The sequence below is a fragment of the Apteryx mantelli genome, chromosome 4 (assembly GCF_036417845.1).
Source record: "Apteryx mantelli isolate bAptMan1 chromosome 4, bAptMan1.hap1, whole genome shotgun sequence".
In the NCBI taxonomy this organism is placed as follows: Eukaryota; Metazoa; Chordata; class Aves; order Apterygiformes; family Apterygidae; genus Apteryx; species Apteryx mantelli.
The window spans coordinates 49,419,255-49,438,527 of record NC_089981.1 but is presented as its reverse complement, the minus strand read 5'-3'; the positions used below and the strand labels follow the sequence as shown (position 1 = coordinate 49,438,527).

The 19,273-nt window shown below is 37.3% G+C and overlaps 1 protein-coding gene across 4 annotated transcripts in view; it reads left to right on the top strand.

Moving 5' to 3' along the window:
- The window catches only part of PSEN1 (presenilin 1), a 29,553-nt gene extending 14,701 nt beyond the window's left edge, over window positions 1-14,852 (top strand). For 3 of the 4 annotated variants that reach the window (XM_067296523.1, XM_067296524.1, XM_013959439.2), the window contains 6 exons: window positions 639-859; window positions 4,226-4,324; window positions 5,715-5,801; window positions 6,740-6,913; window positions 10,108-10,226; window positions 10,634-14,852. In XM_067296523.1, the coding sequence (XP_067152624.1) occupies window positions 639-859; window positions 4,226-4,324; window positions 5,715-5,801; window positions 6,740-6,913; window positions 10,108-10,226; window positions 10,634-10,789 (856 nt within the window). In that variant the 3' untranslated portion in view covers window positions 10,790-14,852. The remainder of the gene's footprint in view (window positions 1-638; window positions 860-4,225; window positions 4,325-5,714; window positions 5,802-6,739; window positions 6,914-10,107; window positions 10,227-10,633) is intronic. The other variant, XM_067296525.1, reaches the window with a different exon arrangement.
- The last annotated feature ends 4,421 nt before the right edge of the window (window positions 14,853-19,273 follow it).

The following is a 19,273-nucleotide window of genomic DNA, read 5'->3' as shown; positions in this document are numbered from 1 at the left end:
AAATCCCCTGTGACTTGGTGGCAAAATATATATCTCTTTTGGGTTATTATCTGTTGAATGTCTTAATCTGTTTATAATCTTTGGTGTGACAGAGTAACATGGTTTATCCAAAAAGCAGGGTTTTTTCTTTGATACATGTGATGAAAAATAAAACAGAATCACCATGTGTATCTTATCTGAGAGTTAACAAAATGTTTCCATTCCACAGGAGATGGATAAGTAAGGAGAGATCTGTTTGTATGTCTTTGAAGATCCGTTGTAACCTCACAAATTAGTATTTTTCTGATTTTTAAAAATCATAAGCATAATCAAAGTGACTGTTTTTATAGTAATGTCCTCTCCTGACAATTTCTGATTTGACTGAGCAGGAAATGGAAGGTTAATGAAAACTTGTATTTCAGAAAGATGAAGTAGTTGATATGAAGAAAACACTGGTAAAAATATGCCCTTTGTGAAGAGTAGTTTCTAATTAAGCCTCAGCTGGAGATTTAGAAAATAATTTTACACTTGTGCCCTTCATTGAGTATGAAGATTTCATTTAAAAAAAAACAAAAACAAAACTGAAGCTCACATCTGTAACTTTGTTTCCATTGTTTTAAGCAAATACAGTCCTCCTTATTCTTTTTCATATTTTTCAGTGAGGTTTTTAAGACATATAACGTTGCCATGGACTACATCACGCTGGCACTCATGATCTGGAACTTTGGTGTTGTGGGAATGATTTGTATTCATTGGAAAGGTCCGCTTCGGCTCCAGCAAGCATATCTCATTATGATAAGTGCTCTCATGGCCTTGGTGTTCATTAAATACCTTCCTGAATGGACTGCGTGGCTTATCCTGGCTGTTATTTCAGTGTATGGTAAGGTCTGGAATAAGACATAGTACTAGAAATTATGGTGGGAATTTCTTTTATTTCCTGTGTTCTTCTCTTCCATTTGTCTGGCCAGACCTCAAAAAAGGGGGTGGCGGTGGGAGTGGGAAGGGTGGTTGTGGGAGTGGGAAGAGTGGTTGTGGGAGTGGGGGAAGACCCAAAGTAGTGGTTAAGGTGACTGCAGACTTTAGAAATAAGATCTCATTCTAAACCAAGATAAGTCCTCTGCAGTTAAGGGCTTTGTGTCACTGTGTAATGCCATCTTCCTTCATGTTCTCTGGACTTTCTGGATTCTTTGGGGAGCAAGAAAGATTAGAATTGAAGTAATTCAAGAAAGGAAGAGATAAGAGACCTATGTTACCATCGTGATCTCCTCCAGGAAGATGGAGAGCTTTCGTGCCTCCCATTTCACCAAGAATCCTTGGAAACCATTGTTTATTCAGAATTTAGGAGTTTGTCACTTTGCTACAGTCCCATGTAATAGATCTGCCCAGCCTGAGAATCACTCAGTCTTGAGGACAAAGAAACATCACGCTGATCCTTGACTAATAAGATACTGAAGAAGAATCAAGGAAGAACTCAAGGCAGTTTTCAGTGCTCAAAATCATTTTACACGTGAAAGATATAGTCATGAGATCTGTTTCCCTGATTAAAAAAAATTTTTTTTTTGAATTATTGCATATTATGCTTTCTCAGAATGATAACTGAGATAAAATATCTCTAGATGTAGTTTTATCATAAACCTTTAGAGGGCACTGGACACTTTTGGTAAGAAGATCGCTCTGTGACCCCAGTATTGACTTAGTTCCCAGACAAGGTTAAAATTTAAATATTTAGACGTAATTAAAACATTACAACAAAGTGTATCCTTGAAGACATTGTCATAACTTGACTTTATTTGGAAGCATGTAAGCGTAATGAACATATACTCTGAAAGCCACTAATAATGGTAAAGATGAAGACTCTTCCTCTTGTAGGAATGTCGGGTTAATAAGATTTGATTAGCTCTGGTAGACCAATGTACTCCTTCAGTGTCCTGTTTCTTTGGAGGGAAGCAAAAATGTCCCTCGTGTATTCATGGATCAAAAGGCACATTAAAAAGGCCGCCCCACTCCAGTTCCACTGATTGTATTACCAAAACAAATCCCATTACTCCAAGCATTCTGTCTTGGTTCAGTGACTGCCCCAAAATTACCTTTTAGATCATGTTCCAAGACCATAACTTTGTTGCTTTGAATAAAGGGGAGGTACATTTCAAAGTCAGTGGCCCCACGCTAAGGATTCCTTCCTCAAGCTCTCCATCCATCTGTGAGGGAGGGGTGTGTGTGTACTGGTTGCCTACTATAGTCTCCTGGGGGAAAGGGAGATCTACCAGAGACAGTGCCATGGCAGTTAGCTCTACAGCTCCAAACAAGAAGCATTTGATGAAGAAGGACCACTCTGTGCAACATACAGCTCCTGAGAAGCCCGCTGCTCCATTCAGTGTCAGATTTGTTTTGTGTGAATTTAAAGATGTATAGAGAGCGAACTACTGCAAAGTGTAGCACTAAGATTTAATTGAAAAAAGTTACGTTTTTCTGTCTGGATACAGCTTTTCAGTCCAGGGAAAAGCAGCTGAGGTCACAACTCTGGTTCAATCCATTATAAGTAGGAGTTGTCTGTGGAGTTGCAAACTTAGTAGCAAACCATCAACACTGAGGTGGGAAGCAAACGGAGGATCTGATTAGATCAACTCTTCTCAGCACTGTGCTTTGATCTGTATGAGTAACTTTTACAATCATCCTTCTGTTGTAAATGATCCCTTTCCAGTTATTTTTTTACTGGTTCAACCCAGTTGCATATGCTTTCCCATGCACAAGAATTGAGGGAAGGAAGAAAAAAAGCGTTTTTTCATATATTGAGTATGTTTTGAACAGCTCTTAAATCTATGCAAACAGCTTTTCTGTGAGGTTTATAAACCTGTTTTTTCTCTTGACATATGCATTCACTTTTTTTTTCCTCTTTAAGTGGGAACAAATTGGCAGTCATACATACTCCATAAAAGTTATGTAAGCCCCACTTACCTATTGTCTTAAAATTTGCTTTAGCATTAAACTCGGTTTAAGAAAAAGCTTTGGTAACAGGTAGCAAGCCAAGTAGTTTTTTGAGAATTATTTGCTTTCAGCTTGGAAGTCAAAATACAGACAGATATATTTGTAATTGCATAATATTTTTAGTGAGGAACATCATATTTTAACATTTCTAAACATATTGCAGTAATAATTAAATAACTTCTACAACTGGGAGTATTAAAAATCTGTTAGCTGGTGCTGTTGGTGTGAGACTTCCCTAACCTGCCACCTCTGATTAGTGTGCATCTAATTGAAGTAATGAAATTTTGCAAATGACTGTCTTAAAGTTGTCATTCTTGAAGTTGGTAAACTGGCTTTATTTTTGCAGAGGAAACCTTTGAAAACCAAAAAAATAATAATCACAGCTGTGATATTTTGGGTGTTCTTAGTGATTTATAAAGCCCACATTGTAAAGCTATGTATTCTTAGAAACTAAAATACGTATTTCTTTCCCCCAAAGACTTTTTAAATATAGGCCTTGTGGAAGATGATGGAGCAATAAAATTGCATATTAAGATGTCATTTTTTTATTTGACCTTAATAATTAGTTCACTTTTTTCTGATCTGCAAGGATGTGTTCTGGCTGAAAAGAAGTTCTGAGGGCTTGCTGAGCTGATGCAAGCTCTTGAGGAATCATTTTAATGCTACATATAATGGAGCATCAAACTAAATGTCAGTAGTGTGGGTGCTATGTTTCAGAGTTAGCAATTAAACTATTTACTGTGTAGGAGAATATCAACTCTTTAAAAAAAAGGTCAACACACCTAGGGGACGTGAATGGTACCAAAGAAATCAATTTATCATCTTCAATTTTATGTGGTAAACTTCATCTAGCTGGTCTTCTATGCATCGCAGATATGCAAGACCTAAGACTAGGAGCATATTCTGATATTGGTAGTGCTCATGTGTGTATGCAACTGGGAAGTGAGAAAGAGGTGGAAAGAGAGACAACGAGGGTGCGTGAAGAGTAACAGCGATCTGTTCCCCAGTTCACATACTGTGAGTATCCTGCAAAGATGTACGTATGCTTAGACATTTGGTCCAAAAGTCAGATTGAGGAAAAATTTTAACTTCCTGTAGGATGCTGACCTGTGACTGTCTGGCCAGTGGCTCTCACAAGTGTATACATAAGGTGGCATTTTAACATGAGTATTCTTTTACCAGTCTCTGCAAGCAGTATCATATAAAAACCTTCTTAAAGTATGTCTACGGTGATACAAGAGTTGTTTGTTCTTCCTTCCAGATTTGGTTGCTGTCCTCTGTCCTAAAGGTCCTCTTCGTATGCTGGTTGAAACAGCTCAAGAGAGAAATGAAACTCTCTTCCCAGCACTTATTTACTCCTGTAAGTATGTTTTGTTAGGTATTTTAAATTTACAATCAGCTAAAGTGAAAGGATTTTCTCATTTTTCCTCCATTTTGATGTGGTGCTCTCACAGCTGGAACTCTCACTCTGTTCATTTGGGTCTCAATTATCCTTTTGCTGTTGACTCAAAAAACATAAAATGTCTTCGGGCTAAGATCTTTAAAGATAAAAATCAGCACATTCTGTTCTTACTAAGTAGGAACAGGAAAAATAGTAACAAAACTTATTTTAGCCAAAGTTGTATGTTTTTAGGCTGTGCACCAAGCATGTTCAAAAGGAGTATTTCTGTTTAGAAAATATTTATCTGCTTTCAGTGCTTAAATAATGTGTGTGTTATTGAAAGGAATGGGGGAAAATTGCCAGGAAAAGATTCATTTGCAACATGATTTTCTGCAAGACTTTTTTTTTTTTTTCTCCCTATAGTTGCTAAAAAATAACCTACCGAATGCAAATTGCTGTTATGTCCTCTGTATCAATCAGTAGATAATTCTAATGATAATGATAATTCTAATTCTAATCTGGTGCTGTTCATAGTTTTTTGTTGTTGCTACTAATCAAAGTTATTGGGACGCCGATTTGGTTTCCGTGTTACTAGTTATAATCATGTGGATAACACATCTAACTATCAGCCTCACTTCAGGCTAATTATAAGTCATTATTCTACTGGTGGTCAAGAAAGGCCTATATTCAGAAGCAGGAAACATATTGTGCTGTAGACTCCAGACTGGCAGTTTAGAAGACAAGATTATGGTGGAAAAAGGGAGGGGTTTCTGTAACTGTTATTTTTCCTGTGTTTTACTGGTATTATTCATAACTATCCATCTTTCTGTTCTGTAGGAATAGATGTTAATACTGAAAAATCACAAACTTGAATTAAAATACACTGTTTAAGTGTGGCAATGATTAATTACCTCAAGATTATTCTTGGGGGGGCGGGCGGTGTTGAAGAGAACAAAAAGACTTCTGATGCAGATACTGTCTCTGAACTGACGTTGCCTCAGTACTAGTTTTAATAGTCCTTTTCACTTGCAGGTAAAAGAACCAATTAGTGGAAAAAAAGTAAATTATTGATTCAGATTTTCAGAGTAGGCCTTAGAAGTAGCTCCTTTAAAGCCTCTACAACACAGCTGCTGCCATTTTTTTTCAACATCTAGTAAAAGTAAAACTTGTATTCACCAAATTCAGTAGATGCGTGTTGTAGCTGGTACTGGCAGCATTCCAGATACTACTATACTTTAATGAGAGTAGAACTGCCTGCAACAGAAGATAGTTACACCAAAAAATGGAAAAACAGTGGATCGATGCCAACACTGGCTCAGAATTGCATACGTCTGAAGATATCATTAACTATACTGTTTGTTTTTAATAGCCACAATGGTATGGCTAGTGAACATGGCTGAGGAAGATCCAGAAGCCCAGCGGAAAGCTTCCAAAAACTCCACCTATGATAAACAAGGTGAGTTTTTCTTTGATGAGCTCTTATAGTTGTCATTTTATTGGAAGACATGTTTTTGGAGACCTGTGGGGTCTTTTCACTTTTTAAGTTCATTGGTTGCTCTAGAAGGGTGAAAGAGCAGAGGCTTTTTTAGGAATGATGAATATGTATAGACTGTAAAAGTTGTTCACTTATTGTGCAGTTAATGTACCTGCATTCATTTTGCTGGAATTCAGAATGTTGCTGGTGAGATGACTATCAACAGACAACTATTTACTGAGCTCAGTTGGGTATCAAATTGAGATAGGGTATTATAATGCTAACTCATGTTCATATTTGTATTAAACAGAAATGTTTCTAGACCTTTTGGCTATACAGCTAGTGTTAAAAACATGGGGTTTGTTTGCATGTATACCTAAGTAGAGCAAAATTTCTGAATTTTCCCACAGCTAGAATGGGTGCACTAATATGTAACTTTCAGTAAACTTTTCTATTCTTTTGGAAAATTAAGCCATCAGATTTTCATCTTTGTTTTGTATTATAAAAATACCCAGTAATGGTGCTTATCTGGGAGGTCTACGCTGATTCCCATACTTTCCTGACTAGAGAAGCTAATGCAGTATTAAATGTGAGTTAATTCCCTAAACTGTGATTTGGAAGTTAGGCTGCCACAGAACTTCCACTCTTTTGTGGAAAGTACTGCAGAATACTAGAACTTGAGTGCAACATCTAGATGCAGTAACTGCAGAGTACATGCTGATATCTATGAGTGTTTTTAAAAAAAGTATTAAAATCATAAGTGAGAATCTTTATAATGGTGTGTGCTGATGTTATAGGTTGCTAAATAATACAGAATACCCTTTTGTCTTTGTTCATGTATGATTTTGTATGTGGAGAGATTGTTAGATGTTAGAAGACACATTTCTGAAGTGGATTTTAAATTGCTTTCTTCCTTTGAGCCCCAGCAAACCAGGCTCAGAATGAAGATGCTGAAGCAGATGATGGTGGCTTTAGTCAGGAATGGCAGCAACAAAGGGACAGTAGAATAGGACCCATTGAATCAACACCTGAATCACGTGCTGCTGTTCAGGCTCTACCCAGTAACTCTCAAACCAGTGAAGACCCTGAAGAACGTGAGTATGGAGTACTCAGTCTGAAAGACTGAGTAAATATGAAGCTAGTTAATCTCAATCTTAGTCATTCTGATTGCACCAATAAGGTATGGTGTGAGCAATAGCAAGCTGAAGAGCTATTCTTGCCCAGGATCAGTATCTCCATGCTTTATAGAAGTAGATGGAGCTGCTTTTAGGTAACTCTTGGTTTTGCTGCAGTAGTGAGTAATATTAGTCAAATGGTTCTTTCATTGGAGATACAGACTCGCAACTTTAATAGCACAAACTACCAAGTTGCTTTTAGATCATTATACAGTTACATTAGCTTCTGTCTTTTTCACAGTGTTCTGGTATGCATTACCTCTTTTGGCTTTTAGGCCCTGTAAATGTAGTTGTTAACTTTTTCACCTCAAGATTAAACTACTGTAAACCACTCTGCACAAAGCAGTGTTTAAACCTAACTGGAGACTGAAATGAATGCAGAATGCTTGGGGCTTGCTTATTTTTCTCCAACATCCTGCATAAGTGCAATATCTTTGGAGGGCACGATATCAGTACTCAGGTATCTGCTTTAACAGACTCCTGATTTCCCATTGGAGTTTAAGCTGGTATTAGATTTACAAAGCTCTAAATAAATTAGGGTCTACCCGTCTAACGGGCTGTTCTTCCCATGTGATGCTGCCATATTTAGTAGGTGCAACTGCTTCCTCTCATTCCCAGGTGCTCCTCTGTTTAAAAGAATAAAGGCTTTTGCTTTAAGAACATTTAAATTTTGGAATTTATTCCCAAAATTCCAAATTCAGAGTGAGTTGCAAATCCAGTTTCTTTTCTAGAGCTTAGAAAAATAACATTAATATGCAAAAATCTTAGGGATTGGGCTATTTTAACTGTTATTAGTTAACTGGTTAACTAAGAATCTCGTCTGGCTAGGCTAGTAAACATTATATTTTTTTGTTGTTATTATTATTACTGGATTATTGTTTTAACATCCACTGAGTCTAAGCTTTTGGCTTGCTTCTTTTCTTACCCCCTTCTAAAGTATCCAATAGAAGGAGGAAACAAAAACCCCTACGTTAGGAAACAAAAACCCCTCTTCTCCCTATGTTTCTGCAGCAAATAATAAGGATAGATGTGAAATTATCTAGTCAGACTTGTCAGCCAGCATTAACTTACTAGAAATCTGGAGAGTTCACTTGTCTGGAAGCATCCAAGTTTTGTTTCAGCAGTTAAAGGGTGTTTTAATGCTTATTACCTTTTCTTGAATGCACTGTCCCGGAACAGATATTCAAAGTATTCACTTGTGCATCTACTGGCTTGCACGAGTATAGTTATCAGCACAAGTATTATTCTGTATTACTGCGAATAATCAGTTTTATGTTCCTCAGACAGAAATAGGGGTGCACTGAGCATTCATGTATTTTTTTAAAAGTCGCTGGATAAGTGAAATATTTTCTGTGTTAAATGTATTTCTAAGGCTCATGCTGAAATCTGTCCTTCAAGTTTTTAGCATTTGACTGTGGAGATTCAGCTGTAACTGATATTCTTGGCTTAAAAACCTCCTTCTGCTATTCTGCCTTTTTAAAACTGAGATAAGGACTACATTTAGTTCCAGCAAGGTGTAGAACTTTGTCATTGAAATTAAATGTTGCTAATAGTACAAAGTTTAATTTTCAATAATAGCTAGGTAAATTAATATTCTAAAACTAAATAATCCAATGCTTAATTACTGTTGTGAACTTTCTCACCAGGAAATCCAATAGCATGGAAATATGCTATCCTGTGGGCTTCAATTGTTTTCTGAACTTTTTCCCTCCTGTAACAGTCCACTATCCGAGAGCAATGTGGATAGCTGTTGAATTCAGCCATTGGCTTTGGAGGGTATATATCTGTAATAACTGTAAATTTGAAATAAGCATTTAGAAGGTGCCTCTGAGTGCTGAGGGAGAGTAGCATGATACAAACAAACCAAACTTAAAGCAGGCAAGTCAAACTCTAAAGAGCTTCTGTGACAATGGGGTAAAGTTTGATAGGAAGAGCTTGTTTTTCAGCTTACTGCAAAATACATCATATGACTCTTCTTACCCCTTGCACTCCTTTTACCTGAAAAGTGTTTTAAGATTGTCGCCTTAGTCTCCCGCGCCTCCCCTTCTTCATGCTCTTGGGAGGTGGTAGAGGCATCAGACAATGCTCATCTCTACTAGGGCCTTATAACCATAGGCCCCTCTGCAATATTGCTGCTTATCCTATTAGCTGCAGGGGCAAGCTCTAAATATCTTTGTTCATTGCAGAGAGAAGACAGCCACTGGTTCAGAAGTAAAAGGAGAGTAGGGCTGCATTTTTACTAATGACCAACCAGGCATAAACCTCTGCTTTGATGCTCTGAGTTCCTCATAGAACTAAAGAGTGCGTTTGGGCTGGATAGTGATTAGGTGACAAAATGAATGGCAGGCCAAATGAAAATAGCCTGTTGACCTGGTGTTTGACCTCTCTGACTTAATGTCTCTTAAAAGCTCAGAAACTCAACCAACATTCAGGAAACCTTTTTTTTTTTTTTTTTAAACAGAAATAACTGAATATTCTGCTCACAAAGGTTGCTAATTACTATTAAAAATATAACACTAACTCATGAGTTTTACTAGATCTCACATCTTGGACTAAATATGTTTTTGGTTCTGTGATATGCTTAATTACACAAAATTGCTTTTTAGAACTACCATAATCATAACTCTGTAGGAAACTTGGGAGGACAGTGGAGTATTTTGATGAATGTAGGTTTTTACATTGGCAAATAAACTAAAAGCAGCAAATCTATGAGTGGTTCATTTGTTTCTCCTTAGCCTTGGCCAGCTTAAGAAATCGTACTTCCATATTCTACTGTGACATGACAACCAAAAGTAGAAAAAAAGCCCTAACAGAATTTTTTTGAGTTTGTATGCACTGAATTGGCGTCTATAATACAACAAGAGTATAGAAAAATTCTAGTTATAGGATGAATGAGTTGAGTGGTGTAATGTTCCTAAGCTATCTTGTTTCACAAGTGTTTATCACTTGATTCAAGAGTGGTACTGCTTTTAAAAGTACAAAATAAAATGTTTATTTTAGCAAGCTGTTTTGATGCTTAAAAATCTAAATCTGTCTTGTTCTCTCACAATGACTGATATGTAATATTAGTAGACTGTCTGATGCTTAATGCTGCCATATATTCATTTCTGCAGGAGGAGTAAAGCTAGGTTTAGGAGACTTCATTTTCTACAGCGTCTTGGTTGGCAAAGCCTCTGCAACAGCAAGTGGGGACTGGAATACAACTTTAGCGTGTTTCGTAGCCATATTAATTGTGAGTATAATGTAATATGATAATAGTGATAGTTCCTTATGTTCATCGGGGACAAAGTCATAACTGCTAATTTTTTTTTCCTTTGGGATTTGCTTGTTTGGTGGCCTAACTCTGAAAACTGATGAGGGCTTCAGCTGTGATTTTTCACTGTCTGTATGTCCATCACTTATGCCTTTAGTTTAGGAAGGCATGCGAATTCCTTATATTTCTGTGTGATTTTCAGTGTAAGTACCTTGTGCTTTTCTTGAACGGGGTGTCGTTAATACTTGCAGTAACAGCTAGTTCAAGATAGAGAAGAAGAAAAATGATGTACAAGCCATTTTCATTAGTGCTTATGTATATATAATCTTTTGCTCATCAGAGTTCCCTAATTTCTCCGTCTTTTTTTTTTCCCCCCCTCCCTTCAGGGTCTGTGCCTTACACTTCTGCTTCTTGCCATCTTTAAGAAGGCCTTACCAGCTCTTCCAATCTCCATAACCTTTGGGCTAGTTTTTTACTTTGCCACAGATAACTTGGTGCAGCCCTTTATGGACCAGCTAGCATTCCATCAATTTTATATCTAGCACACTTGATGCTGGTATTCTACGGATATTTGTATTTGTAGCAAATTTGGGAGGAGGAAAAATGTTTCTCCCTCACTCCTCAAGTGAAACTGAAGTTGAATACTCAAGATTCCAAGCCTGAATCATTACAACTTCCTCCCATTTTTCCTGAGACAACTGCTGCACTGGGCACCGTATGATTTTTTTTTTTTTTTTTCCTGTGTGAACATGGTTTCTTCTTGATGAGTGGTCTAAACTGGGTGCTGTTTATCGGAAGCAATCTGATATACATAACTCTGGTAAGGACCACCTGTCTGAAAATTGCTAATATTTCCACCAGCAATGTGCTCTCTCACCACAGGTTGATCATTTTCCACAGCATTAAGGGTGCTCAGGACTTCCTTGACATTAACAGAGGAAGCTGACAAATCAAATGGAACTTGGCTCTAAACCATCTGAAGAGACAGAACCCAATTTAAACTCCTTCAGCAGTGATTTTTGACAGCTGAGTCCTGACTGTGCTTTGTGTCATGAAAAAGGATTTTGCATTGTAGCAAATCAACAATGGGAGAAACTGTCACTCTGAAAGGGTGCTCCACCACTTCATAGCCTCTGTGCCTAAATGTGCTTGGTTTAGTAACTTTAAAAGCTTTTTTTCACACTGGAACTAGAGCCTTTTCTCAGTTTTAATACCTTGCATTCTCACGCATGGAGTGCACCTTCTGTAGAGCTGCTCCAGTTTATGTAGCTACTTAGACTTGGACTGAATCATTTGGCATAAGAGGATCATGAGGTCCTAATTTGGATCTTTGATTCTGAAAGGTTACAGAACAACATTAAAAGGCAATTTCAGGACTTACTCTTTGTTCTCTTGCAAGTCATTTTGCTGGAACACCAGTTCAAACCCTTCACTTGAGAATAGCCACTAACAGCACAGACTACATTGTTAGTTTAAGTTCCTTTTATTGATCATCTTATGAAAGAAGCAGACATTCACAACAGTTCCAGCTGGAGTTTAGCCTGCCAGATCTAAAGGCTAAAGTGCTATTAGCAGCACTTCTAATGTTTCTTTCAAAATTTTCTCTTCAAAAACATAGCTGAAGGATCTAGTCTACAGCAAATTAAAATGTGGAAATGCTCTTTCTAAGTAAAGTTCTGTTGACCTTGCTATTGTGTTGGTCTGAAGTCTTGATCACTCAACCTTCTAACACCTCAGGTTGGGCAGGGATTTTTTTTCATGGAGTAACTTTATTGGTGAGAATTCTTAAGTTAGGTGAGACATTAAGTAATGTTACCAAGGAATAAAATCTGTGGCCCTCTTACTTTAATTACCTCTCCTGTTAGGATCAGAAGACTGGAGAAATGAACGATGACTCAAAATCGCTGAAAAGATGATACGGGTTTTTGATCTTCCTACAAGAAAAAGAATCAATTCTGACCTTAAAACTGCTAAACTGTGTTTTGTTTTTTATTTGAAAGAGCTTGTTTGTGAATAACTGCTTGGAAATGAGACTTATGTGAGATGAAGTTGGTTTTGCCATAGACTCTTAGTCTGTACAAGTCAGTTTTTTTCTGAACGAAGCACAGGGAGTGGATACTCTTGACGGGCATTCCGTTTTACCTGCATCTGGTTACTGGAGTCCTTGCCAAATAGAACAACTGTCAAAATCCCAAAGCAAACTCCTTTTGCCCTTTTCCTGGGGCTTTGTTTCAGTGCCTGTAGATTCAAAGGACTGAGACCTCACAGATGCTCTCAAACCATTGCCCAACTAATGGAATAAAGGGTGCGATGTATAAATCTGCTTTAAAACCAAGAAAGGTTACTTTCTTTGGTTGTTCTTGGAAACATCTCTGTATTGCCCAGTATGATGCGCTAACTGTAGCATTAGCATCTACATCTGCATACAATAAGATATACTGTCTTGTCTCCTCTAAAGTACTTTATTCATCTCATTTGTATGCTAATTCATTGTGGATAGCATTAATAAAGTAATCATATCACAGTTGCTCACACTGACTTTTCAGGTCAAACTTCCTTGTGTTTTCGAGCTTCATTCACTCTTCCATATTTTGCTGAAATGGAGCCTGACTTAAAACGGGCTTTTTTCTACAAGACTCTGAGTTGTTTTAAGTTTTTATACTATTGTAACTTGTTCCTTTCCTGAGCATTATATCTAAGAAAATTCCCATGTGTGTTTTATTGGGCATCCTAACTATTGTTTTGTTGTATAGAACAGGTTTGCTAAGAGTTGGTACCACTAGCATCTGTTTGCATACCTGAGCCAAGTCTCAGTTGAGTTGTTACTGAAATGCAGCAGTCATCTTTATTGTTTGTGGGTTTGGTTTAATTATTTACTGTAGAAGCAATGACTCCAATAAGAGTTGCTTTAGAATCCATAGAAATATAAAAAAGCCTTTCCACATACTTGAATGGGTGTTAGATGTACAACCTGAGCAAGAGCTCAGAATCTTCAAACACTAAATTGCCAGTCTTCCACTCTCCAAAGTTGTTTCTGCTATCCTGAAGTTTTAATTTCTGCGTTAGTGTGGACTTAGAGCAGTGGAGACTATGAAATCACAGAAACTGTTGTTCAAGTTTATGTATTTGATCTCAAAATAAAGAAATAAAGAAAAGGGAAAGCTGCTTCAAGCCCAGCCCAATATATGTTAAAGTATGCTGTCTAATACCAAGTCCTGAGTATACCTTCAAAAACCAGGATGTGCAGAACTGAGGCAAATTTTCTAGAGTTGCTCTCTTACACTGAGGCATGGTAGTTTGTTCCAAATGAGATCTTGCAGATAAAGGCTATCTCAGGACTTGGGTCCAGAAGATTCGGTTAAGAATGTTTTTTTGCTTGAATTTGAGTTGTTATTACATAAGTGTGAAGATGGTATCCCTTCTTTCTTACTCTCCTTTGTCTTAAAACACCAATCTAATTATAGATCTTGAACCATTTCAACTTGGCTAGCTTGGGATAACTGGAAGAATTCTGTTATGTAGTCTGCATTTTTGAGAGAGTTGTTCATTATTATTTAATTAGTATAATAACAACAGTACATTAGACTGTAGCTCTGAAAGAACTATTGTGTAGCTCTGGCAGTTAGGTTCATTTCTTTTGTGCCCGGATCAGACTAACTTGTAACTGTTGTGTTTCAATAGTTATGTTTTGAAACTGAGTATCTTGATAGCTTACTCTCCCCTTTCTGATTGCATTAATGATTAGTCTCCTCCTTTGACTACTCTTTTGCAAATAAATAAATGAGTAAACCAAAACACTGAGCTACAGATTTGCTTAAAAACCAGCCACTTTAATTCATTTCTTCATTTTTTGCATTGGAGCATTTAATCCAGAGCAAAAAGACAAAACAGATCCCCAGAAGCTGGGGGTTTTTTAGCAAAGGTGTATGATGCTGTCATAGCTATGCATGGCTCTTAAGGTGGCACTCAAATTCTTGTATCTGGAAGATGTGCACTTGTATACTGCAGCACATTCAGAATAATCCTGTCTGGGCAGATCATGACTTTTTTAAGCCAAATACTCAAGGGCTGTTTTCCACTAAAAATGGCTAATTTCCTTGATGTGCAAAGCAGACCCTGGATATTTCAGGCCTAGAAGAGTGGCACTTCTTGGGTATACATAGAGTATGCATTCTGGGCCTGCAGATGACATCTGTTCTGCCATTACTGCAGTGAAGAAATAAATATTCTAAAGTTCGTTTTGGGTGGATGGTACTGTATGAAGAAACTTACCCAAATGCATTACTAAAAAAGTACTATTACTCTTGGCAATGATGCTATTGAAACAAGTGTGATAGAGACTATGGAACATGTCTGCACTGCGGCTGCATCTCAGTGGTAACTTGGTCATTGGGAACACTGAAATGTGAATTAGAATGGAATTCTTTTACACTCAGAACATTTGCTGTTTTCTTTTTTTACAAACACTGGTTTGTACATAATCTGAATTGAATGTGAATGTTTTTTAAATACCTTTCTGGTTCTTGATAAGATAAAGTTTTGATAGATTATTGCAAATTTTCATGTATTTGTCTAATTATTAAAATAAAATTGCATGGATCCTAACTTATCTTGCCTTTACTATATTATTTTAAAGCCACCATTTAAACTTAAAGCTATTGGAGGCCTCAACACTGTAGCAATTTATATTCAGCATTTAATGAGTAAGATTCCTGTCTTAAGACACTTAAATGGCTTCTTTATTTCCCAACAGAGTAACTTCTTCAAACTGATTTCTGCAGAAATACTTTCTTTTAAAAGCTACGTTTCATTCATTTACAGAGTCAGTCAAAGCCAATTGCAAAAACCCCATAAGATATAATTAAGGTATGAAAAAAGTTATATGAAATTATACTCAAACACTGTCTTGCACAATGAAAATGTTTTACCCAGAAAAAATATCTAGGATGCTCAGAAAGAAAACACTTCACAAACAGTACTGTGTATTGCTATTTTGCTGCTGGTTTCATATCAATAGGCTAGAAAAAGAACTTTTCCCAGGAGCAATTTTTTTGTTTTGGAAAAGTATTCACTACAAAGTGTAAATTGTGCTAATTGAATGACTACTGTGGTATTGAATATGCTTCTTTGGGAGATTGCCTTGTCTTTGCATAAACATACAATTTCTATTTTATCATGACCAGAACAGAACAAATAATCATGAATAATTTGTCAGGAGTGCAACCGTTTCATCATGAATAGAAATAGGAAGCTTGAGGTTTCTTCAGATCTCTGTGAGGAAGAGTATTGAGTAAAGATCTTCACTTTGTAGGCCGTTTCCTCAAGAAGTAGAGCAAGCACTCAAAAATGAACAATTTGCTGTGTTTAATTGTCCCTGGTGGTCATATTGTGATAGGAAACAGATAAATCACAAATGTAAGTTAAAAAAAACCAAACTGTCATTGTTTTCATAAACTTCCCTCTTTAGTTACCATAAGCTTTAAGTGCATGGGGCTTGAAGGGAAAAAATGCAGTTGATAGCAGTGCAAGAATATTTGTATTTCTTAATTCTGACCTAGTTCTAAGGTCTGATCTGATGAAATCGTTTAAGAATAGAATTATTTTTTGGAGGTAAAACCTCCCCTAAAAGTGAGATTTAGGACCTAATTTGAGGTTCTGTCTTGATATTATTTGATCTTCCTGATGTTATATACTGAACTGGGAGAGAATATGATTCTAATATTCTAATTCAATTACCAGTTTCTTTTCTTACTCCATTCCACTTTCAATGTAATCTGTTGGGCAAAGGCAAATGAGTTTCTTGTATGACAATGTCAGGTTCCATGGAGAATTCTGCTGGGTCTGTAGCAGTCACTGCTATTTTTTTTTTTAATTACCTAGAAATTGCAATTAAAAGTATGTTTACAGGCAAAATCTGGTCTGTAAATGTCAGGAATTTCTGAACTCTATAGAGAAAAGAACCAGCCTTCGCTGATTGGAGCTAACATAATTGTGTTTTTTTTTTTTTTAATAAGGTAATAATCAATTACTTACTAAATTTCACAACTTGAATTTGGTCATTGTCTCTTCAACCTCCGTTTGCTATAGGAAGGTGACCTCAGCTTGGCATCAAGAGACACACTAATGGATAGTACAAATGTAATTTGGTTAGATTTACTTTTTCTTTGTTTTGAAATACGATTTTAATCTAAACTGTGGCAAGAATAGTGAATAGACTTCTGTGTTCATATTAATTTTCTGATTGCAGTAATATTAAATAAGGGTCACCCTCTTTGATCTGGTTAATGCTGCAGTCAGAATTAAACAATGTACTTCTTATTGTTCTTACTCTACAAGTCAGCACGAACATACTTGGAGCATGACTCAGAGCTCAGCTGGATCTTCATCTAATGTAATAGTTGTGTAAGAATTTCAATATTCTATTGAATCAATGGTTTATTTGGTCAACCCCAAGAATAAAGTACTAATTACTAATCAAATAGCATATTCAAGTAGAGGCCATACAGTTACCATCTAGTTATTGGTTATAAACTTAATATTTGATGCTGTTGTATCAACCTTACTGTGTGCCAAATTCTGCTTTCAGTTGTTATCTGTGAGAGAGGAATGAATTCAAAGTTAGATACAACAGAATACCTGCAGATGTTGAGGGGGAGATTTGTAAGAAGATCAAAAATGGCTGGCATCTGGCATCAATAAGCAGCTAGAGGGCTGATCATTGCCAGGTGCATTGCATTTCAGCAAGGGGGTCGATCACTGTCTGGGGACAAGAATCAAATGCTGCATTAGAGCCGAAATGAGAGAGCAGTGCCTCTCTCAGTGTCTGCTGCAAGCTCCCAGCAGTAATCTGTGCTAAAGCTATAATCACAGCCACGTGGCTGCACAGTGCCCTTAACTGCTTTCTATTCTTAGTCCTTCTAACAAGGGATTAAAGAGCATGAAAAAAATAGCATCTAAAAAGTAGACCCTATTATAAAATATGATTTCCTTTTGGAGGACTGTAGTTAATACATGATGAATCCTGTAGGGAAGCCATGTATGCATTTCCAGTCACTGCTAAGGTTTCCAGACTATTTTAAGAACAGTAGAACCTGGTCGTTGTCATAGTAGCAATAAACCTTTTAATCTCACTTCCTGTGGAGATGAAGCTGTTGTTTGCTCATCTACTTAAGGATCATCAAGGCTGGCTATGTGACAGAGAACTAGGGATATAGCACTGTGAAAAGATGCTGCTCATTACCTTGAAAAGATGCTACTCATTACCTCCAGAAAGTGTAGTACTCTTGTCTGCTTTGATAGTACTTAGTTAGGATTTCCTGAGGGATAGATCTCATGACAAGCTAATAGGACAGTCACCTGGGAAGCTAACTTTCATTTATACCAGTGTTTTGACATTGACAACTTGTCATGATTAAATGAAGCTTTCTAGGTAATATTGGGCAGGAGCTTGCCACTATCATGAATCTCCTTTAGTTTCAAAGCATCCTTTTAGAACAAATCACTTCATTCTGAATGTCTCCATTCCTTAGTCTGTGAGACTTCCCAAACAGTGTTGAGTCATATTTATATATTATTGTAAAGACTGTAGTCTCTGAAAAGTTAATGCAATTAAAAACTCCTTGAAGTATTTGGATGATACGAAGTGACTTATTTTGAAATGTGTGATTGGTAGTGATGTCAAGAGAAAACTGAAGAAAACTGACAAATTCTTCAACTCTGGCAATTTTATCCATTTGTTTTTGGAGACCAGTCCAGCTAGGAAGAATTTTAAATGTCATGTCAAAATCAAAATAGAATTTTGCATCCCAAGCCAAAAACCACACCAAAGTTTGTTCATAGGTATCTAGAACTAAAGAGATCTTCCTTCCCATCAGATCAAATTGCTTGGTGATTAATTACTGAGATCTGTGCCATTCCCAGTTTACTTGGTGTAGTCCAGTTACAGTGCTAGATTGCATAACCTCACCTCCTACAAATAGAAGGTAATGTGCATGGTTTTTTTGAACCTGTGTTTTGATTCATATGTATCAAATAATAATGACAGTTTGGGGATTTTTGGTCTTTGTTTTCCTGGAGTCTAAATGCTCTGGCTAGCTGCACACTCAGTCATTAGGGCAAATCACATGGCAGAGTAAGTAAAAGAATGTTTCCCAGGTTAGCTACTTGTTCTCAAATTTAAAAAAAAAAAATCTATATTTGATTGCCCCTCTACAAAATTTTGATGATGATAAATGTTTTTCTCTCTTTCCCCTCCTTTCCTGCAGGCCTCAGTTTGACATGAAGTGGAAAGATGTATTAGACAAACCTTTGACTATTCGTCTTGTCCCTCTGTTTGTGGATGAGCTCTTGATATTAGAGGGAAGCTTGCCAGTTATTGCTGAAACTACTTCTTTTTTCTTCTATGGCTTTATAAACCAACATCCTATTGATTGAAATGCCATAACAGTTTTAGCAGTTTTGAATAACCAAATACTCCTCTGATGAGCTTTGTTTGATGCCTGGTGCTGCCGCTAAAGCTTTTGATGAGATCCAACTTCACCTTAGTGTGCCTTGCTCTCTGAGTTACCTTGGCTGTCATTTGATCTGCCCTTGCAGGCTTTAGAAACACTGGCTGGCCTCCCTCCTCGCTGAGGGAGGGGGCAAGGTGATTCCTCCCTCTTTTCCTTTCTTTTTCTCAATGTTGGCCTCAGGCACTGCAGGAAGGGTGCAACAAACACCTCCCAGCAGGGGCACAGGCCAAGGAGCCTGGTGCGGGGATGAGCTCTCCTTGGCCAGTTTCTCCTTGCAGGATCTCCCAACACCCTCTGCCTTGTCCCCACCTCACAAAGGCACTCTCCACCCTCTTTCCCCATACCTGCCTCCCTGCTCAGATTGCTGGCTGAGTGTGTTCACTGGCAGTCAGGCCATGCTTTGGTTTGGTCGGTCATCCTGCTTGTGAGTTAGGGTAGGCAAAAAGAGCAGCTGGGGAGATCGGTTTTTGAGAGAGGTGCTGTAGGCTCTCAGGATGAAGGGCTGAGGCATGTGGG